The sequence below is a fragment of the Danio rerio genome, chromosome 13, assembly GCF_049306965.1.
Source record: "Danio rerio strain Tuebingen ecotype United States chromosome 13, GRCz12tu, whole genome shotgun sequence".
In the NCBI taxonomy this organism is placed as follows: domain Eukaryota; kingdom Metazoa; phylum Chordata; class Actinopteri; order Cypriniformes; family Danionidae; genus Danio; species Danio rerio.
This window is the reverse complement of record NC_133188.1, coordinates 55,386,341-55,409,551: the sequence shown is the minus strand read 5'-3', so window position 1 is coordinate 55,409,551 and position 23,211 is coordinate 55,386,341. Positions and strand designations below refer to the sequence as shown.

The 23,211-nt window shown below is 35.7% G+C and overlaps 1 protein-coding gene across 1 annotated transcript in view; it reads left to right on the top strand.

The window, feature by feature from the left end:
- Positions 1 to 23,211, top strand: part of LOC562831 (gamma-aminobutyric acid receptor subunit pi) — a 118,526-nt gene that overhangs the window by 69,723 nt on the left and 25,592 nt on the right. The window contains exons 3-5 of the mRNA XM_009307613.5: positions 14,553 to 14,665; positions 19,766 to 19,833; positions 21,673 to 21,890. Coding sequence (XP_009305888.1) covers positions 14,553 to 14,665; positions 19,766 to 19,833; positions 21,673 to 21,890 — 399 coding nt within the window. The remainder of the gene's footprint in view (positions 1 to 14,552; positions 14,666 to 19,765; positions 19,834 to 21,672; positions 21,891 to 23,211) is intronic.

The window sequence follows — 23,211 nt, the reverse complement described above, 5'->3', positions numbered from 1 at the left end:
ATATCATAATTAAGGGTGTCACGATCCTCCAAATCCTCGATTCGATTACATTTTCGATTCTAAAGGCACGATTCGATTTTCGATTATGAATAATTAATTAATTAATGACCAATTAATTATTCGTAGCCTACCATTTAAACTACCTGACCTGCGTGGTCTTTGTTTTACCCATAAACAAATCATACAGTAAATGAATAAAGGCAAGACACACACATAATTACCACCTGTCAATCACTTTTTCTGCGGGACTCGTGAATAGGCAGTGATCTGTGTCGTTATAATGGCGTCGGTAAAAAAGACGCACAACCAACAGGAACCAGCCAACAGTATCTGAGGTGTTCGCTAAAATGACTAAGCACAAGTGAGTGAAAGATTGAAGCAGTCCTCTGACTGCCTGGACCTGCTGTCTCGAGCGCATGGCTGTGTGTGCGTCTGTGTCTGTGTGGTCACGTGATGTGCATTTTCAGAGGTAGAGAGGAAGGAGGGCTGCTCAGAAATGCTACACGCCACTGTGGATGTCAAATCGTTGTCGTTCTAAAATGCCATTTAAACACAAAGACAGTGTAAACAGGGCCTGAGTGTGAACTTTTCGCGAGCGCATTTGCAACGGGGGCGGGCAGAGGATCGCGATGCCGGTGTTGTCTATCGGACGAACCGTACGTAATACGTACATAGCAGAGCTTGCAAAACTGTGTTTTTTTGTCGACAACACAAACGTTGTCAACATAACTCACTGGAAATCCAAAATGCTTAAACACCGGCAACTTCATTGAAAGAGGAGAGGGTTTAAGCTCTGTCGACGGGTCTCCTGCTACTGCAGTTTAACAAGCACTTCAACAAGCCTGTTTTTTTCCCGCTTGGCAAGCCGAGCTGACGTGACATGGGGGCGTGGCAGCATCGACGATTCTATTTTTTGATTCGATAATCGAAATTGAGCATAAATTGATCGATTTCGATTAAAAATTGAAATCGTGACACCCCTAATCATAATCAAAACTGAACCGTGAGACTAGTGTAGGTTCACACCTCTACATATCGTAAACTCTGCTGTAAACCCATTTACTGAATTCCAGCATGCACATCAGTGTGGTGTGATGGGGTTTGGAGTTTGCTGTTTTCTATATTTCCATTGTTGCAGATGTGAGATGTTGTTGTGCTGATTGTAAAAGGCCTCAATCTTCCGTCAGTCCGTCATCGCAGGGCTTCAGTATTCTTCTTCTTCTATTATTATTCCCTCCAGAACTGTCTTGAGCATCTGTCTGCACTCCCGTCTCATGTCTCCAAAAGCCAACACGTTAATTGCGTTTAGTCTTCGTCTTCAACTCATTAATTAGAGAACTAACACCACAGCGACAAGTCCCAACAGTGCAGCAAACTCCACTTCTCTCATGCATCTGTGCAGGTTTAGCAGGGACTGACCATTTTGTTCTCTTTGACTCATTGAACAGAAATGCTGCTTATATCACGGATGTTTTGTTATATGCACACAAGTTACATTCATGCATTGATTCACATCGTTGGATGAAGGCCTTTAAATGACTTAATTCTGCTGATTCTGTATGGGGGTGTAAACTTATGCACGAATCTTTTTCATGACGTAATTTGGAAACACATCTGAATATAATCACTTACACACACACCCCAGCTCTCATCCATGGATGCACCAATTTCTGACCCAATCATAGCATCAGATGTGCAGGAAAGAGCTGAGAGAAGCTCGTGATGACTTGAGGATTGAGGATAACCATTTCTCTCTCGTTCATTGCATTTCGTCTTCTGAGGCGCAGCTCATTTGTTAGAGAAGAACAAACACCACAGTGGCAAATGCCAATGCATCAAACTACACTTCTCTCAGCAATATCTGTGCCAGTTCATCAGGAAGTGATGATTCTGTTCTCTTTAGATTCTCATTAGATGGAAACGCTGCTTCATTTACTAATGCTTTATGCAATATTCTAATTTGCACATGCATCTAATTTGCATATTTGAATGGAAGCACAGCTACCGACAGTCGAAGTGAAAGTAATGCATTTATCAGAGCAGATAAACTCCTCTGTCAGTCATCCTGACAGATTTCAGCTGATGTAAAGCTGCATTTTACTGCTGCTTCATTTATTTCCAATCTTTTTTTCCATGCCTGAAGTGATCAACTGTTTATTTTCTCTTTGCTCTCTTTTCTAAATTTAGTCATTAATATGCAACAAGAGCTGTCATATTTTCTTTTAGATGTTCTTTTGTTTTGGCGTGTGTGTTTATTTTGATGTTTGCATCTTTTAAAAAACTGTCAGAAAAGTCTGGCTCCTATTTTACCCAAAAGCATAGAGAAATGGGTTGTTTTGATCTTGACGAAAAGCCTGAGAATTGAAAAGTTTTCGCCGCCTCATTTCTGATTGCAATGCAGAAATCATGCTCATTAAATATGAGAAGTTCTGAAGAATTGGTGTTTTCGGCAGGGTCATGGTCGAGATTTTATACTAATTTGCATACAAAGAAAGTAAATTGGAAACTGTAAAAGAAGCGAAAATGAATTAGAAAATCTAATTATGAGAAATGAAACGATGAAAAACATGTTTTGATGTTAAAATGCTGAAATGTTCAGACTTTTTTAATTTGATTTGTATCTTTTATGCATTATAATTACACCTTTTATGCAAATCTTAATTAAAAAGGAAGAAAAAGCAACTATTTTAAACAAAATGCTAAAATGTAGTGTTTTTAGCATAAAAAATGCACTGTTTTTATGCTAATTTTAATAAAAGCTCCTGTCAAAGTAATTACAATTATGGAAAATATAAAAATAAAGCAAATTGTTAAAGTGACAATGCCAGATGCATTTTAAGAAACTTCTTTTCTCTAATTTTATGGATTGTGGCATGTTCCCCCTCCCCAAATGCCATTATTGTAATGAAAAATAAATAAAATTCAATAATACAGTAAACTCATCACTATAAAAAGTATCACCACATGTTTAAAAACTATTAAATTTGTAATGATTTAAAAACGAGAAGACATTTTGAGAGTGAAACGGTGCCTCAGTGGTTGACTATCGCCTCACAGCAAGAAGGTCGCTGGTTTGAGTCCCGGCTGGGTCAGTTGGTGTTTCTGTGTGGAGTTTGCATGTTCTCCCCGTGTTGGTGTGGGTTTCCTCTGGGTGCTCCGGTTTCCCCCACAGTCCAAACACATGCGCGATAGGGAAATTGATTGGCCATAGTGTATGAGTGTGTGTGAATGAGTGACATCCGTCATGGACACATAATTTTTCAGCATTTTCTCATTATCATTACACACCAAAAATTCTGTAAACTAGTAGTTTTGTCATGTAAAACGATCTATTAGAAAAATTGATTAGTTTTATGCTTAACTTTTCATGCTAATTTGTTTAAATTACAACATAACGCACATTCAGTCATACGTGGACACGGTAATGAGCATTTCAGTAGAAAATCCAGTGAAATGATGCAAAATAAATAAATGATGTTAAAATAATTGTTCTTTGTAGAGAAACACTATTGCCTTTATTCTGTTTTTTATATTTGATATCTTATAAGGGTGTCACGATTTCGATTTTAAATCGAAATCGATCGAAATTTATGCTCAATTTCGATTAGCGAATCAAAAAATAGAATCGTCGATGCTGCCACGCCCCCATGTCACGTCAGCTTGGCTTGCCATGTGGGAAAAACACGCTTGTTGAAGTGCTTGTTAAACTGTGCAGACGCAGGAGACCGTTGACAGGGCTTAAACTTTCAGGGCTCGACAATAAGCACTGCCCGATGGCCCGAGGCCAGCGTGCGAGACGCTCGGGTCAGTGTACGGTGCTGCCTTGTTGCGTGCCAGATTGAGCCAGAGCGGCGTGCTGTGACTGTCTGTCAATTGTGTGCAAATACAATGTTACGGTGCTTTCACACATAGACGCAATCTGTCTCGTTTCCCCCGTTAGCGCGGTTTGTTTGGCATATATCCAGCAGTTGCGTTCGCATCCGTGCCAAATCAATCAGTCCGAGATCGCCTGAATGAGACGGTCTCTGCCCTATTAAGCGGATCGATTGTAGTGAGAAAACAAAACAATGCAACGAACTAACCACCCAGGCTATATCACAGTGTATTATGATCGTGTGATAGCCATATATATGGCTATATGAAGAGAGAATGATGAGCAGGGCGAGATGTCATTCTTACCGGTAAATGCGAAAGTGAAAGCATGCTGAAATATTACCGAGAGCTGTTTATCCAGCCTGATCTCGGTTTATCCGTCAGGAAAATTGACCGAAGTTACTATCTGATCATTTTTTCATGTTTTAATCTTATATTATGTTGTGTTAGGCCTGTTGTTTTGTTCTTTCTTTCGAGCTGTCAGTGCGGAAATGATCAACATTGATCTGCTTCGCGATCTGATGCAGTCTCGGTTAATCTGCTATATATAACATATGTCTCTCTATAATTTAAGCCTAAAATGCAGAATTCTAGCCAACGTTTCTTTAATAGATTGATTAATTCAATAGATCGATTTTGGTGATTATGTGTGTGTCTTGCCTTTATTCATTTACTGTATGATTTGTTTATGGGTAAACCAAAGACCATGCAGGTCAGGTAGTTTAAACGGTAGGCTGCAAATAATTAATTCGTTAATAAATAATTAATTATTTATAATCGAAAATCGAATCGAATCGTGACTTAAGAATCGAAAATGTAATGGAATCGAGGATTTGGAGGATCGTGACACCCTTAAAATCTTAAGTGTCATGTTGGTTTACTGGTTTTGTGAGATATATATATATATATATATATATATATATATATATATATATATATATATATATATATATATATATATATATATATATATATTTCTATGTATCCTTTACAGTTGAAGTCAGAATTATTAGCCCTACTGTATATTTTTCCCCTTCATTTCTAATGATTTCTTATCTGTTTGCCATGATGACAGCACATAATATTAGACTAGATATTGTTTAATATACTAGTATTGAGCTTAAAGTGACATTTAAAGGCTTCACTAGGGTAATTAGGGTAAAGTTAGGGTAATTAGGCAAGTCATTGTATAACAGTGGTTTGTTCTGGAGACAATCCATCACTAATATTGCTGAAGGGGCGAATAATATTGACCTTAAAATGACTTTAAAACAATTAAGAACTGCTTTTATTCTAGCCGAAATAAAACAAATAAGACTTTCTCCAGAAGAACAAACATTTGAGGAAAAACTGTGAACAATTCCTGAATCTGTTCAACATCATTTGGAAAATATTTGAAGGAGAAATTAAGTTCACAGCAGGGCAAATAATCGTGACTTCAGCTGTATATCATACCTTTTAGCTTCAACAGAAAAGTTCATGTGTAAATAAAAATAATTTCATTCATTCATGCATTCATTCATTCATTCGACCTGATCAGTACATCAGCTGTAGGTCATGTTAGGTTTTTCAGTGTCTCGACTGTGTGAAATCAAAGTGAAACACTGTTCGAGACGCATCTAGAGAGGTTTCTTTTCATCCCACGCTCGACCCCAAGGGCCTGCCGGAGAAACTCACACACAGAGACACAGCGTTGTCACTCCTTCACACCCTCTGCTGAACACAAGTCTGCTTTATTCTGCAGCTGGGATTTTTATCGTGGGGATCATTTTTAATTGGTATATTGTAAACCATAAGACATCAGCCCTTTATAGCTGACAGAAGAGCTGCAGAATTTAGTTTCAGCATTGGTATTGCAACGTGTGCATCTGCAATAGGCACATGACGAGATACGCAATGTTGAGTCTGGAGTATAGTTTTTAGAATTTATTTAATTAGCTTAGATCAACTTTATTGTAATTACTCATGTACAAGGCAATGAAATGCAGTTTAGGTCTAACCAGAAGTGCAATAGCAGCAAGTGCAGGACATAAGCATAATTTCCAACACAAAATCAACAAAAAGTCATGATTTTTTTGTGATCAGGGCAAAATTCTTAATTAAACACAAAATAATCTTAAAAAATATATATAATAATAACTTCATAAAACATCCAATTCCGAACCATATTATAAAATTATATTTATTTCAGTTGCAATTAATTGTTTTATGTGACATATATGCAGGGCACGTGATGGGTTTGAGTCTCTCTCGAAAAATGACGTCTCACCTACGCCCTCACAGTCACTACATTACATGGAAGGGGGGTGGAATTGTTTTGCAGCCTGTACAGTAAATGTGCAGTTGTTTATTTTTTCCCCAATTTCTGTTTATTTTTGCCATGATGACAGTAAATAATATTAGACTAGACATTCTTTAAGACACTTCTATACAGCTTAAAGTGACATTTAAAGGCTTCACTAGGGTAATTAGGGTAACTAGGCAGGTTAGGGTAATTAGGCAAGTTATTATATAACGATGGTTTGTTCTGTAGACTAATAAAAAATATATAGCTTAAAGGGGCTAATAATATTGACCTTAAAATGGGGATTAAAAAATTAAAAACTTTTTTTTTCTAGCCGAAATAAAGCAAATAAGACTTTCTCCAGAAGACAAAATATTATCAGACATACTGTGAACATTTCCTGAATCTGTTAAACATCATTTGGGAAATAATTAAAAAAGAAAAATAATTGTAAGTTGGGCTAACAATTCTGACTTACACTGTATGCCATTGGCAGATCATGTTGAATCGTTTAAGGAAAAACTCTTAATTTGACCTAGTTTCTTCAAAAAGTAACTGTTTTTACTTGCCTTAAGAATTTTTAGATATTTGGACTAGAAATAAGATGAGAAAAGCATTGTTTGCATTGTGATTATTCAATTTCTCTACCTGAATATTGCTAGACTTCCCAAAAAACCATCAAACAGAACCATTTAAACCATCTTGTGAAACTGTATTCATATTGCAATATTTATTATATCGCAGAAAAAATTAAATATCGCAATATCAGATTTCTCCAATATCACACAGCCCTGAAGTCAAGGCTGGATTGTGGATGTTGTTCAGCGTCCTACTTTATTTTCTGCCAGTTTTTTCTGTTATCAGCACAGCGTGAAATGCAGTTTGATGTTGAGCTCTTGTGTCTCAGGCTGGTGGAGTTGCCATTTATGTAACTTTATCAGATGTTTGTCCTGAAATGTATTTTTAGAAGTCGATTATAGACGCAAATGACACAAGTACAGTAGGCGACTGTAGTGTGTGGATGTTTGTGACAAATATAAATGTTTGACTTGCTTCGCTGAATTATTTAGTGTGTTGTGTTGTGCATTTGGATTTGATAAAAGCTGTGGCTCACTTAGAGTTTGTATTTTTTATTAGACCAACTTGAGATGCTCTTTAGATGTTTATAGTAGAGCTGCACTAGTAAAAAAGCGTAATTGCAGTATTCTTTTGAGTTTTTATCAACATACAAATTCACTTAGATTCACAATAAATGTCATGCTTTTAATTGGTGCTGCACGATTCTAATCGTGCAATTTTATTTTATTTTTTTTGCTTAAAATAAAGATCACGATTCTGTAGATGTAAAATAAAGCTTAATATGAGATTATAGTTTTTTTCCTCAAACACATGGTAAAACAACAATATTGATATTATGTGCAGGTCTGCTGGTTTCTATAAATATTTCTATTCTACTTATAATAATGCTGATGTTGAATTATGTTTAAGATGTAGGCCTATGCTTGCAATCTGTCACTGACAACATTCTTAGACCATTTAATTCTCTGGTAAAATCAACATTATATAGGCTAGAGTAGTTATACTGACACTGTAAACATTTATTTTCATACACAACTGTGTGCTAACTATGAAAGAATAAACATATCACATGCTTGTCGCAGTCATAACTTCAAAATGTGTTATGATTATTTAAATGATGTGCTCGCTTTCGGTTTCCAGGGCTCAACAATAAGGACTGCCCGGTGGCCCAGGGCCAGCGTGAAAGACACTTGGGACAGTAGACAGGATTGTTACTGGCCCCTATCGGCCAGTAACGTTGAGCACATTTTTTTTTTGTAACCTGGTAACAACCAGTACAGCGAAAAGATGGCAACATGGCAGCAAAATTAAACAATGAGGCTAAAAGAAAACGTCTGTTTCTAAAGTCTTAGAAGCAGACAATTACATGGGAACAAAATTAAGAAACTGAAATAAACAAAAAATAAAACAAAAAAACAGTTGTCAGTTTGGCAAACCATTTTTATACAAATTATTTAGAATTGCATTAAAATACCAGCACATTTTTCATACTGCTCCTTCATTTGCATAAAATCTAGAATTTTGCTCATTATACATTTATTGACATATTTAAAATGTTTAAATTTTAGATTCACAGGCATAATTTTGCCAGTATTTAAAATATGTGGCTAAGAAATAGCTATTAACTTTTTAGGGGTTTTATTGGTGGGGCCAGTGTAAATTTTGGCAGGGCAAGTAAAAATCTCAACCAATGGCCCGATCGGACCCGTTTAAAAAATCCTTAGCGTTGAACCCTGGTTTCATTTTCACTGCTAAGTGATGTTCATACTTCACGCCCGGCTCTCAAACAATCACTCTGTGCCACAAAGTGAATAATATTTACAACTTTATTACCTGTTATTCACAGCATATGCTGGTTCTTTACACTAAAGTAGACGCGCGCGGCCATCATTGAGTAGAGCGCGCGCCCGCACAATCAGCAGCTCAAGTCACGTGTGAGACCACGAATACAGCATTATATAAAGACAAAAATGACATTTTTGGGTGAATTATACCTAATAAATACATTATGTGACTCTTTCAACATCATTTGGAGGTGTCAGTGTTACTGAGCAACGTGTGTGAAACAATGAACAGACTCGTGCAGCCACCTTTTGCTTCTCTCCTGAACTTGTAAATAGGATTGACAATCGTAGAAATGCTGGATTAAGAACGTCTAGGGCAGGTGTGGGCAAGCTTGATCCTGGAGGGCCGGTGTCCTGCATAGTTTAGCTCCAACCCTATTCAAACAGACCTCCCTATAGAGTTCAAGTGATCTTGAAGACACTGATTAGTTTGCTCAGGTGTGTTTGACTTGTGTTGGAACAAAACTCTGCAGGGACACCGGCCCTCCAGGATCAAGTTTGCCCATCCCTGGTCTAGGCGGTCGAATCGCGATCGCGATCATTTTTCTATTAATTGTGCAGCTCTACTTTTCATGTTTGACGATTAAGAAAATAAGATGCAATCATAATATTATTGTATTATTTTACAGTTGCAATTTAAAGTAAAATATATTGCATTAAGATCACATTATTGATGTTATAATATTCAGATATTTAGTAGTAGTAGTAATAAATATAGCTTTAGCCCAGCTGTCAGTTAAGTTATAATATATTTTTATTTCTTTCAAAGTGTTTATTTATTATCAGATATTTTGTTTCTGCATTGACATACCTACAGTTGAAAGCAGAAGTTTACAAACACTATAAAAAGGCACATAACCATTAAAAAAAAGTCTTATCTTAATGTGACTAAACGTTTCCTCTTTTAGGTAAGTTTTGATGATCACATGTGTTTTTGTTCCCCCAATTAAATCTCTCAAATAATAAAATAATGTTGTCATCATTATATATTACAGGGCTCGAAATTGCGACCATTTTGGTAGCATATGCGCCCGAATTTTTATCTATGCGACCTTAAAATATATTTGGGAGCATTTCTGCGAGTGCTTAAAATTGTTATGTGCGACCAGTTTTTACTGTAAAATGTCCACCACATGCGCAGATTTGGGAGACATTCATGCAGAATGCATCTCTGCACTTGAAACGTGAAACGCAGCGCTCGGGAATGGTTTAAAACAGTTGTCATGTCAACTTGCAATAAACAAATCCAAGTCCGTAATGCGTGCCTCGCCTTCACACTCTTCTTATTGGCCCACTGCTCTAGCACTGAACGCGAATGATTGGTTAATATCACCTGTCAATCACTCAGTCAGCGCTTCTGGCTTGGGATGACAGAGAGCTACTACCGCGAAAAATTGTAAAGCGCTGAAGAGGAGAATGAAGATAACACCATAAGTTTTAGAAACCATGACATCTAAAGTTATATACTGAAACATCTTAGTAGTGATCATGTGCTAAATGTTAATCCACTATCTACACTTTTCCAAGAGTAGAAGACTTCCATTGGCTTACAGTCCGCTATGAAAAGTCTGTGGGATGGAATTTTCCTTCATATAATCGCCAGATACTGTCTGCCATGCAAGGGAAAGCTAGCCTATATGTAAAATTGAACACCACGTAAACCATCGCGAACGGGCTTGCATTAAGTAAACTAATATCGCTACTCATAAAAATAAACCGGTATTGCTATTAACATGTATGCATATAATAAGCTACAGTATGTGTCAAAAGCATTAGTGCAATATCAGACAGCACTTGTGAGAACAGCACAATTATACCGTTAACAGATTCCTTAAAGCTGTGCGTGCAGGGCAGGTGAGCGCTCCGTGTATCTTTTGCTCACTCGGTTCTGTTATAAAAATTTATTTTCTTGTGATAACGGGATTTCGTTGAGACATATTTTCCTCACGCTTGCATTTATATATATATATATATATATATATATATAATTTTTTTTGCTAGTGTTGATTTCAAATGCAATAAATATGTTTGTATAACACTTGTAGTAACGGTGCTCATAATTGGTGGGTGCGACTAAATTTTGGCTGATGCGCCTAAATTTTTTAAGTTAGGAGCACCGGTGCTACCAAGCAAAAAGGTTAATTTCGAGCCCTGTATTATAATATGTATTACTTTACAGTGAAAAATTGCAATAATGGAATTTATTATTATTATTATTATATTTTGTAGTAATATAATGCAATATAGAGGCGTGGTGGCTCAGTAATTAGCACTGTCGCCTCACAGCAAGAAGGTCGCTGGTTCGAGTCTCGGCTTGTTCAGTTGGTGTTTCTGTGTGGAGTTTGCATGTTCTCCCCGTGTTGGCATGGGTGCTCCGGTTTCTCCCACAGATCAAACACATGCGCTGTAGGGGAATTGCGTTGGCTAAATTGTCTGTAGTGTATGTGTGTGAATGAGTGTTTATGGGTGTTTCCCAGTGACAGGTTGCAGCTGGAAGGGCATCTGCTGCATAATACATATGCTGGGTAAGTTGGCGGTTCATTCCACTGTGGTGACCCCAGATTAATTAAGGGACTAAGCTGAAAAGAAACTGAAAGAATGAACAATGCAACATACAGTGTAATGTAAAATCACATTATTATTTATTTTTTGCTTCAACAGGGCATCTATAGTCCATAGGATTATCATTTTTACTATCCACAAAACTGATGATGACTGCATTTTTTTTCTGCATCTGACTTTTACAGTCCTCTCTTAGACCGTTTTAGTGTGTGTCAGTGTATTTACTGTATGTGTCACACAAATGTTTCATGGCATCATAAATGCACTTCAGTTTCTGCTGAAGGAGCAGAGGTGTGTGTTTTGCTGTTGGTGCTGAAATGCAAAAGTCAACCTTGCCATGAAAAAAAGATTTCCACCAAAACGGTGAAACCCTTTCTGCGTTGTCTTATGTTTTACAGTACTGCAAAAATACTCAAACAGTCTGTCAGACTTTTTTTAAACTGTTTTATTTGATTCACCAAAGTCACACAAGTGCCAATTTAACATCTATTACATCAATAATCATGCTTTTTCCTCATAAATGTGAAACACACACACACACACACACACCCACACACACACACACATACATACATATAATTTTTTTTATTTGTTTATTTATTTATTGTGTTTATTTATTATGTTTATTGTATTTATTATATATTTATTGTGTTTATTGCATTCATTATATATTTATTAAATATGTGTTGTATTTATTATGTTTAGTATATATGTATTGTATTTATTATATATTTATTATATATTTATTTCAATTATTGTATATTTATTGTTTTTATTAGATATTTATTATATATTAATTGTATTTATTATATATTTATTGTATTTATTATATTTTTATGGTATATTTAATGCATTTATTGTATATTGTATTTGTCATATATTTATTGCATTGTATATTTATTGTATTTATTATTTTTTATTTATTAAATATTTGTTGTATTTATTATTAATTGTATATACTATAAATTTATTAAATACTAATTGTGTTTATTATATATTTATTAAATATTTATTGTATTTATTATATATTTATGGTACATTTAAATGCATTTATTGTATTTGTTTTATATTTATTGCATTTATTATATATTTATTGTATTTATTATTTTTTATTTATTAAGTATTTGTTGTATTTATTATATATTAATTGTATATATTATAAATTTATTAAAAAACTAATTGTATTTATTATATATTTATTAAATATTTATTGTATTTATTATATATTTATGGTACATTAAATGCATTTATTGTATTTGTTATATATTTATTGCATTTATTGTATATTTATTGTATTTATTATTTTTTATTTATTAAGTATTTGTTGTATTTATTATACATTAATTCTGTTTATTATATATTTATTAAATACTAATTGTATCTTTTATATATTTATTAAATATTCATTGTGTTAATTGTATATTTATTAAATATGTATTGCATGTATTGTATATTTATTAAATATGTATTGTGTTTATTATATATTTATTGTATTTATTAAATATTTATTGTATTTGGTATATATTATATATTATTATATTGATTTATTTTTTATTACATGTATTATATTCATTTTGTATATTTATTTTTATTTATTTAATTTTTACATTTTTTTCCAGAATATTTCCCAAATGATGTTAAAGAGATTCAGGAATTTTTTTCACAGTATTTCCTATAATATTTGTTCTTCTGGAAAAAGTCTTATTTGGTTTATTTCAGCTAGAATAAAAGCAGTTTTTATTTTTTTAAAGCCATTTTAAGGTCAATATTATTCGCCCCTTCAGCAATATTAGTTTTGGATTGTCTCCAGAACAAACCACTGTTATACAATGCCTAATTACCCTAGTGAAGCCTTTAAATGTGACTTTAAGCTGTATAGAAGTGTCTTGAAGAATATCTAGGCTAATCTTATGTGCTGTCATCATGGCAGAGAGAAATTAAATCAGTTATTAGAGATGAGTTATTAACACTATTATGATTAGAGAAATGTGTTGCACAGATACTCTCTGTTAAACAGAAATTGGGGGTAAATCTACAGGAGAGCTATTAACTCTTACTTTAACTCTGCAAATTTAGCATCCTGAACTCTAGAGTTGCTCAGTGCTGACGGTTCCTGGTTTTCAAATCTTCCACACTGACGGAACAAAGTAATCCCGTTATGAAAATGAGCTTATGTTTGCCCTCTCTCAGTCTTTGTCTTTATTTCCAGTTGTTGTGTGTTTGTTTTATCAGTGTGTGCTGCTGATCTCACACTGAAACTAAACGGTTCATCCGCGACCTGGCCTGAAATAATGAGCTCATGAATGTGACTTTGCTTCTCTCAGAAACACATAGTTGTGCAATACCTTATGTTTACTGCCATCAGACAGCGATTTCCATCTGGAGACACTTTTAATTAAGGATTTTTAAAATGTGAATCATTCAGGCTACATTGTGGCTCAGTGGTTAACACTGTGGCCTCACAGCAAGAAGATCTCCGGTTTGAGTCTCGGCTGGGTCAGTTGCCGTTTCTGTGTGGAGTTTGCATGTTCTCCCCGTGTTGCCGTGGGTTTCCTCCGGGTGCGCCGGTTTCCCCGACAGTCCAAACACATGCGCTATAGGGGGACTGATCAACTAAATTGACCTTAGTGTATGAGTGTGTGTGAATGAGCCGGCCCTGAGTTGGCTCCTGAGTGTTGCAAATACCCGCGCTCACCCCCAGGGCCAGAGTGGGACTCCTTTTCAGCCCTGGAGTTTCAAGCCTCAGACCGGCCCACCTCAGTTCACGACTGACTATATTAAAATAAGGTCATTTCCTAATCAGTTTCTAATGACACTATGGCGTCTTTTTTTAATAAAACAGCTGCTTTAGAACTTCAAATGTTCAACAACCCTAACAGTATTATATGACTTAACAATAAAAATGAAAACAAATCATTATTTTAACGAGGATCGAACCCGGGTTCACAGCGTCTTAACCTAACATGCTAACCGCTGGACCACAATAGCTCAGTATAGAATGGTGACACATTGCTCACACTGCATCTTGCTCACGAGGATGCGAGATAGGTAAAAAGGAAAGAGTTGCGGTAAAATAATGAATAAAAAGGCTGTGGTCAAGTAAATAAATACATTAATTTAAAAAGTGTGACTGCTGAGAGCAACAGATTCTGGAGCTAGGGACACCGGCCCTCATGGCCAAAAAACGGACCGGCCCACCGGGAATTCTCCTGGTCCTCCCGATTAGCCAATCCGGGCCTGCTCACCTCCCTCGCGACATGAGGTAAATGATGTCAGTACATAATTACCGGTTCTGATTATTACTGAACCGATACCGAATTGTCCATGTCTGCATCTCGGTGCACCGAAAAAACGATTAATATTGACACCCCTTGTCTGTCGGTTCACGTTGTTCTGTTTTTCTTTCGCAGGTTTCTGGAAAACTCTCTGCTGAACGCTGAGGTGAAAGAGGGAGAGATTCTTCCTCCGACCATCCAGAAGCTGATGAAAGGATACAACAAATACCTGCGGCCCTTCTTTGACAGTGAGGAAGTAATAATGTTTAAAACGTGTGTGTGCGTGCGTGCGTGTGTGTGCGCGTGTGTGTGTGAGATAGAGTGTGGAGGCTGAATGCAGATTTATTGAGGCCTCATTATCCTCCACTGTCCTAATGTGAATAATAATCATTTTAATTTTGATTTTAGCTTCATATTTTTTTTTCAAGATAACGTTTTCATGCTTTATTACTATACGAATATTATAAAAATAAATTCAGTTCAACGCACGCTGGACATCCATCGTGGGGTGATCAGGCTGACCCACAGGATCGTCTGAATCTGCACCCACGTCTAAATCTACAATGCAGTGCAAGTTACATCAAATAAAAGCATCCGATTGCTTTCAATCGCTGTAATATGACAAATGTCAGATTAATAGCGTTTGCAGTTGGTATAAAGGCAGTGCAGCTCTGATGACGGATCATTTGCATCCTTTCCTGCTCTCCGTCAGCACTCGTAGTGTAATGTGTTTCTCACAGTTGCTTGTTCACAATAAATTGCCTTTCCACTCACATCTCTTGCAGAGCGTCTGGGACCGACAAGTGTGTTGTGTGTGTGTGTTGTGTGTGTGTGTTGTGTGTGTGTGTGTGTGTGTGTGTGTGTGTGTGTGTGTGTGTGTGTGTGTGTGTGTGTGTGTGTGTGTGTGTGTTTGTTTGTTTGTTTGTTTGAAGTTTTCCTGGAGAATCCAAAGAGACAAATACTCCTATAACAGTGAACACTATTGGTTGATATGTCAGTTTCAGTGGTAAACAGCTGTGCCGTGATGCACACATGCCATAAGAACAATAGACAACACATTAAAATCCGCTGCAAACATCAAACCGAGAGAAGAGATGCTTAATGCTAGATAAAATTGGGATTACACTTTTAAAATTTTATTTATTTTATTTTATTTTTTTGCATAGAATAAAGATCTGAATTTTCTCACGACTCTGTAGATGTAAAATAAAGGTTAATGTGGGTAGGTTATCATCATTATTTCTCAAACATGGTAAAAAAGATAATAATATTAGGCCTGTAGAGCGGGGAATAAGTATTGAACGCTGTCATGTTTTCTTTCTGGCAATAATATTTTTAAGCAGCTGTTGACATGAATTTAAAGCAGATTTTGGTAAAAAGTCAAACAATACAAACTGTAACGGTGGCTGGTAATAATAATTCAGTTTAAATATAATTTGAATGATGAAAAATAAAAATAAATTTCAAATTTCAAAAACCAATTTTGGTGGGATTCGAACCCGGGCCCGTCTGCACCACGGTCCAACACTCAACCACTAGTCCACGTGACCACTAGGAAGTTTTAGATTTTCACGGCCCTTAATGTCATTCCCAGCAGACCTCGAACAAAAAAAAATTAGTTATCAATATTTTTAATTAAACTTTGGGCGCCAGACAAGATCTCCTTGCCAAAAAAAAAACATTTACTCATACCCTGGTTAGCTACAGCCAGCATTCAACCACCATACACAATGCAAAAGAAAAGGATAAATAATAACAACGCAACACACTTTAAATGAAATCAACTGTTGTATTTTTATCACACAGCACAACAAATGTATTTTCTAAATAATAATTAATTCTTTTTACCCCTGTTCAATCTTGGTTGAACGATTTTTAACAACAACAAAAAAAGAAATCACTGCTTAGATAAGTCAATAAAATAAAAGAAAGAAAACATCAAACAAACAATCAATCAAACAAACAATAATAACGTGTGGCTGAGGTAACAGAAACCAGAGAGAAAGAGAAATGTAAAGAAGGTTTGTGAAATTGAGTAGCAATGGGTGTGGATTGTATGGGTGTATGAATGAATGTGAATGACCTAAATAACTGACCCGGCAGACAAAGCTGATTCTGTACAGGTCCACCTTGGCTTTCGATCCCCATAAGATCCTGCAGACCCCTCGCACTTAATCGCTCGTGTAGTTTTTCTGGTCAGCCTGTCCACCATCACTTTCACACCACAGTATTTATCGCCACACCTCCATCTTCAAAGCCAACAGCTCTTCACCTTTTGCATCTTTCTTGTTTCTCATCTTTTTCTCTCCCCACGATTTCACCACCAACACACGAATAAAAAAAAACAGCAAAGAAAACAGCAACTCCAACAGCAGCAACCACAACAACAACAACAGCCACCCCGAGCAACCCTCAAGACCACCTTTTATGGTCTCCTATTGTGTACCTGCCCTTCCACTTCCTCCCTACCCCGGAAATAAGGTTTTGGAAGCTCGAGGGAGGGCAGAACAAAGCAGCGCCTCCAAGTGGCACTTTGAGAAAATGGGAGAGCATTTTATTCGCCACAAAACAAAAATAAAACTAAAAAATAAAATCTGAAACATGAGTTGTGTGATAACAGTGGAATGACAGGAGAAAGCACTGAACTACTGAACTGTGTTTAACTCTTTATATAAAGGCTTGTTTGCTGCTGCAGCTTAAAGACGCCTCTCATATGGAGGATGAAGCCTCATGCAGTGCTCAGGTGTGAGTTTCTCACAGTCTTCAACAGAGTGTCTAAATCTTGATGCTTCTGTCGGTCTCGTCTATTAATATCTGAGCTTTACTCTGTGTTCTCTATTGGATTGGGGTCAGGTAATGGCTGGGCCATTCTACAGCTTGCTTTTCTTTCTCTGAAAGCATCTGAGAGTCTCCTCTGCTGTGTTTTGAATCATTGTCTTGCTGAAATGGTTTGCTCTTCATCCTCCTGCTGATGTAGATGCTGGACTGAAGCAGCTGATATTCATTTACACTGAGGGAAGGCTTTCACTGCCCAAATACACCTTCCTTCCTTCATGGGTTCAATACTTGTTTGTGTCATTTCATTTTATTACTTCATTTGTAAACTAGTTAGATTTGTTTTTTGTGCATATATGGATTTCTTTTTTAGGTCAACAGCACCTTAAGAAACATGTTTTCTGAGTAAAATGGTGATTTGTTAAATAAATATTTCACCGCTCTATGTGTATGTCTACTATTAAAATGCTAAATTGTGGATAGACTTGGATTGATGGACTTGAATAGACTGGTTGTTAATGCACAGTAAAGTGACGACATCAGAGTATAACTATTCATAAAGAAAGTTGCTCACAGAACTTTATTAGACCATTTGCTTTCACTGGTAAAAGTCCAACCCAGGCTTGTTATGAAAACGTACTGTAGCCCCGCGGACATTTCTGGAGACCGTGATTTACATGGCCGGAGGCATGTATGGCTGCATCTAATTTTTTCATCGCCGGCTGACAGCTCACCTCCATGTGGAGGGCTTTCCCTCTGCAACCAGTTTGTCCAGTTAGCTCATCGTGTACGTCAGCAGAGCGGAGACCCGGAGGTGAGCCGACCGCAACGACACGGTTGGAGTCCAGGGAAGAGCGGTTACAGAAATCAGGTAAGACAAAAACAGAATTCAAAACAATAAAGTGAACGAGTTCATTACAGGGCGAGAATGCGGTGAAATCTGAAAGCGCGGTGAAAATCAGACGAGGGCTTTTCTTTTCTGGATGGCTTTTGTAAATCGTTGCTTGGGTTTAGGGAAGCGGGCGGGCGGGCCAAGGATGGGTCAGTCGGTAAAACCGGTTGGGTTTAGGGAAGGAGGAGGAGGGTGGGTCGGCCAATTGGCCGGCTGTCTAGTCAATCATTCAGTCAGTCAGTCAGTCGGACGGACGGTAGCTCGACAGCGGCCTCCAGAGGCTTTACATGAGAAAAGCGCGAATGCAAATGGCGCTAACGAGAGGCGTTCGAGATGCGAAAAAGTGCACAGCGGACTCGCGAAAACAAAAACTGCACAAATGCGTACCTTCTGGGACATATTTCGTGGTCTCCAGAAACGTCCACGGGGCTACGTTTTTCAGAATGAGCCTGTGTTGTAAAAATCAGACATTGTCATTTTATTTATTGAATTTTTTTTTTATTATTACTATTACAACTATTACAATTTCTATTGAAATTATTAAGATAATAATATTAATAATAATGATAATAATAATAATAATAATAATAATAATGATAATAATGATAATAATAATAATAATATTAATAATGATAATAATAATAATAATAGTAATGATAATAATAATAATAAAAATAATATTAATAATGATAATAATAATAATAATAATAATAATAATAATAATAATAATAATAATGATAATAATGATAATAATAATAATAATATTAATAATGATAATAATAATAATAATAGTAATGATAATAATAATAATAAAAATAATATTAATAATGATAATAATAATAATAATAATAATAATAACAATAATAATAATAATGATAATAATAATGATAATAATAATAATAATAATAATGATGATGATGATGATGATGATAATATTAACCTGTAATTATTATTTTTTATTATTGTGAATTCTTAACAAAAAGCAATCATAATTATAGTTTACATGAACAATACCAGTTATAATAAATCATTGTTTTCACATTTTGTCTTATTTTTAATATTTTAAAGTAGTGTTTGCTAAATATAAGGAGACCTATATTGTCATGCAGAAACCCATCCACAAGACTAAATCATGTTTATTTAATAAATAAAATACTTAATAAAATGATAACTAAAGTTTTAGCAAATGTTGTGCTCTTGATTTGTGGGTAACACTTTTGAAAAATGGCCCATAACTTAACATATTTATTAACAATAAGTATCAGTAATGTTATAAAGCATTTATTGATCATAGTTGAACATTAACTAATGCACTATAAAATCCATAGTTGTGAATGTTAGCATTAGTTAATGCACCATGATTTAATATATTTAACTTAAATAATATCAAAGATGAAGAAATACCCTAATGCATGTATTACTGATGGTTATTTCATGCTAGTGAGCACATTAACTAATGGAGCATTATTTTAAAGTGTTACAGATGTGTGTGTTGTTCACCCCGATCATCTTCATGCTCACTGGAGGATTGCAGAAGAAATAAAACATGTTTCCCACATAATGAGCAGCGCAGAGATTCGCTCGCTGGGTTTCCATCTTTACCAGCGATTCTCAGAATAATTATGTGTTGCTGAAATGTGCTTTTCGTTGATGTTTGTGTGTCTCTCTCTCTGTCCTTCAGATGGGCCGGTTACGGTGGGCATGAGTTTAGACATCGCCAGTATTGACACCATTTCTGAGATCAACATGGTGAGAAACACACACACACTGTATCTGTGAAATGAAGGTATTTCATGGATGTGTTTATGTGAATGGTAACGTAAACAATGCATCTCTGTGAGTGTTATTATTTTTGCTATTGCTCATACCTGTGCTTGAATCAAATTCTTATCCTCAAGTTGTCTTATCCTCAAACTTTGGCACCTCATTATCTTTTATCTATTATAGTTATTAATACAGGTAATAATTCCCTGCTGATATAATAATTACATTATTAATATTATTAGTTTTATATGTACTGCCGCTACTACTACTGCTAATAATAACATGGATATAATAAAAAATTACAAATTATGACAAATATTTATTAATAATAATATTGTTGTTAGTGTAGTAGTGGTAATTAGGGCTGGGCGATTTGGCCTTAAATCAAAATCTTGATTAATTGAACATTTTAACTTGACTACATTTATTCATTCATTTATTTCTTTTCTTGTCAGCTTAGTCCCTTTATTAATCTGGGGTCACCACGGTGGAATGAACCGCCAACTTATCCAGCATATGTTTTACGCAGCACCCTTCCAGCTGCAACTAATCTCTGGGAAACATCCATACACACTCATTCACACTCACACACTACGCACAATTTAGCCTACCCAATTCACCTGTACCACGTGTTTGGACTAGGGGAAACCAGAGCACCAGCCGAGGCTCGAACCAGCAACCTTAACACTACCAGCGACAGCACTACCTACTGCGTTGCCTTAATTACAGTTGATGAACTATTATTTCATTTCTTTATTTAATTTGTTTGCCCTCATTAGTCACGGACAAGTTTTGTACAGTAAATATGCTCACATATTACAGGTGAGAGATTTTTGAATGAATGGTGCATTACTGATTTTAAAATAAAGGAGACACACACTATCTATAATCTCTGATTATTTACTTCAACGTTGAGCAGCTGAAATTGAAACATACATTGCCTAAAACCAACAGTCACTCTTTCTTATAAAAAAAAGAAAATAATTAACTTGCTTGTTTGGAAAATTAATTGTTATTATTATTATTTTTTTTTTTTTCATATTAAAAGCAGAAAATAAGCAGTATCTCTTCTAAATAAAATATCCCTCGCATATCCTGTAATTAATATGTTGAACAGTGCATTTCTTGAATTTTCTGTGCACAAATATTTTAATGTAAATAATAATTTTATTGTAAAATATGCCATCACAAGGCTTTTCTGGGACAGCTTCTAATCATCATTAATGCAGCCCAAACGTGCAATGTGTAGTTAAATTTTTTTTGAGACGTGCACAATTATGCGACCTCGCAAAGGCTGCACCGTTCAACGCAGAGTGTAAATCACCCTTAACAGAGCGGGGTCACATGACTCCACACGCAGTGAGGAAAGCAATTTTAAAAATTTGCTTAAATAAAATGAGTGATTGCGTTCTGATTGACGATTTCAATTATTTTTCGATGAATCGCCCAGCCCTAGTAGTAATAGTAAGTGTTTTAATAATAACAATGCATGTAATTATGATTATAAATACTTGTAAAATAAAATAAAAGTTATTAACGTGTAATTATTTAGAAGCCAAATGTATTTTTATATTTTTTATTATTATTATTATTATTATAACAATGATTATTTATTTATTATTTATTATTATATTAATAATTAGAACACATATAATATTAATATTAATTGTTGTTGCTCACAGAATACAAAAATATTTAGTTTTTGAAATACTAATTAAAATTTATATTTTAAAATTTTCCGAAATATTTATTTATTTTTTTCCCGATAATGCTTAAAGTTCAGTTAGCATAGTGATCTGCTGCGTCCTCCATCTGTTTCTGCAGGATTACACGGCCACTATATTCCTGCGTCAGCGCTGGACAGACGAGCGGCTTCTGTTTGAGGGCAATAAGAGTCTGAGTCTGGACGGCCGGCTGGTGGAGCTGCTGTGGGTCCCCGACACCTTCATTGTGGACTCCAAGAAGTCTTTCCTGCATGACATCACAGTGGAGAACCGGTTGATCCGCATCTTTCCAAACGGGACGGTCCTGTATGCGCTCCGGTGAGACTCCACCCCATTTTAATGTTATTTCTTTACTTATGTATTTTTAATATTTATTTTATTTGTTTTTATTTTGTTTTTTATTTGTTGACTTGCCTATTTATTTATTTATTTATTTATTTATTGATCTATTTTTAATCCAAACCTCAGGTGGGAATTTTTTAGTCACATTTTTTATTTTTTTATTTTACATTTTATTTGTACTTTTAACAAATAACTATGTTTATATATAACAACTTTTAAGTGTTAAAAGCTGTTAGTTACTAGTTAAAGTCATTCGCCTTACTGCCTAATGACTACAGCCCCATTGACACCCTCTACCAATGCATTGATGAAATGAACAGTTGGAAGTGCCAAAACTTTCTACAGTTAAACAAAGAGAAAACTGCAGTCATTGCGTTTGGGAACAGAGATGAGGTTCTCAAGGTGAATGCACACCTTGGCTCTAAAGGTCAAACAACAAAGAATAAGGTCAAGAATCTTGGTGTGACTCTGGAGTCAGATCTGAGTTTCAGTTGTCATGTCAAAGCAGTCAGTAAATCAGCAAACATTGCAGGAATCAGATGCTTTGTTTCCAGTGAGGACTTAGAGAAACTTGTTCATGCTTTTATCAGCAGCAGGGTGGATTACTGTAATGGACTCCTCACTGGCCTGCCCAAAAACACAGCCAGACAGTTGCAGCTCATCCAGAAGGCTGCAGCCAGGATTCTGACCAGAAGCAGGAATTCAGAGCACATCACACCTGTCCTCAGGTCTCCACACTGGCTCCAGTTACATTCAGAATAGAGTTTACAGTATTACTACTGATCTATAAATCACTGAATGGCCTATGACCTCAATACATCACAGATATGCTCACTGAATACAAACCCAACAGATCACTCAGATCTATAGGATCATATAAACTAGAAACTCCAAGAGTTCAGTGAGAGCAGGGTGAATCGGCCTTCAGCTGCTAACAGCGCCCCCTGCTGCTGACATCAGCTTCCAAAAATGATCAGATGTGCTCCAACATTAGGCATGTTCACATCAGGACTGAACACACATCTGTGCCTTTACTGAATGAGCACTGTGCTGCGTCTGACAGATCCCACTATAATGTCTTTCTTTTTCATTTTCTTATAACCTGTTTAACATATTTTCATCTGTTTTAGTCATTTTTAACTCTTAATCATTTTTATTTTCTTGTCTCTTCTTGTCTTTCTGTGTTTTATGTTTGGTTTTGTACAGCACTGTGAGTTCCCACTGTGTATGAAATGAGCTATATAAATAAACTCGCCTTGCCTTAAGTATTTAGCAGCTAATAAAGTTAACTAATAAC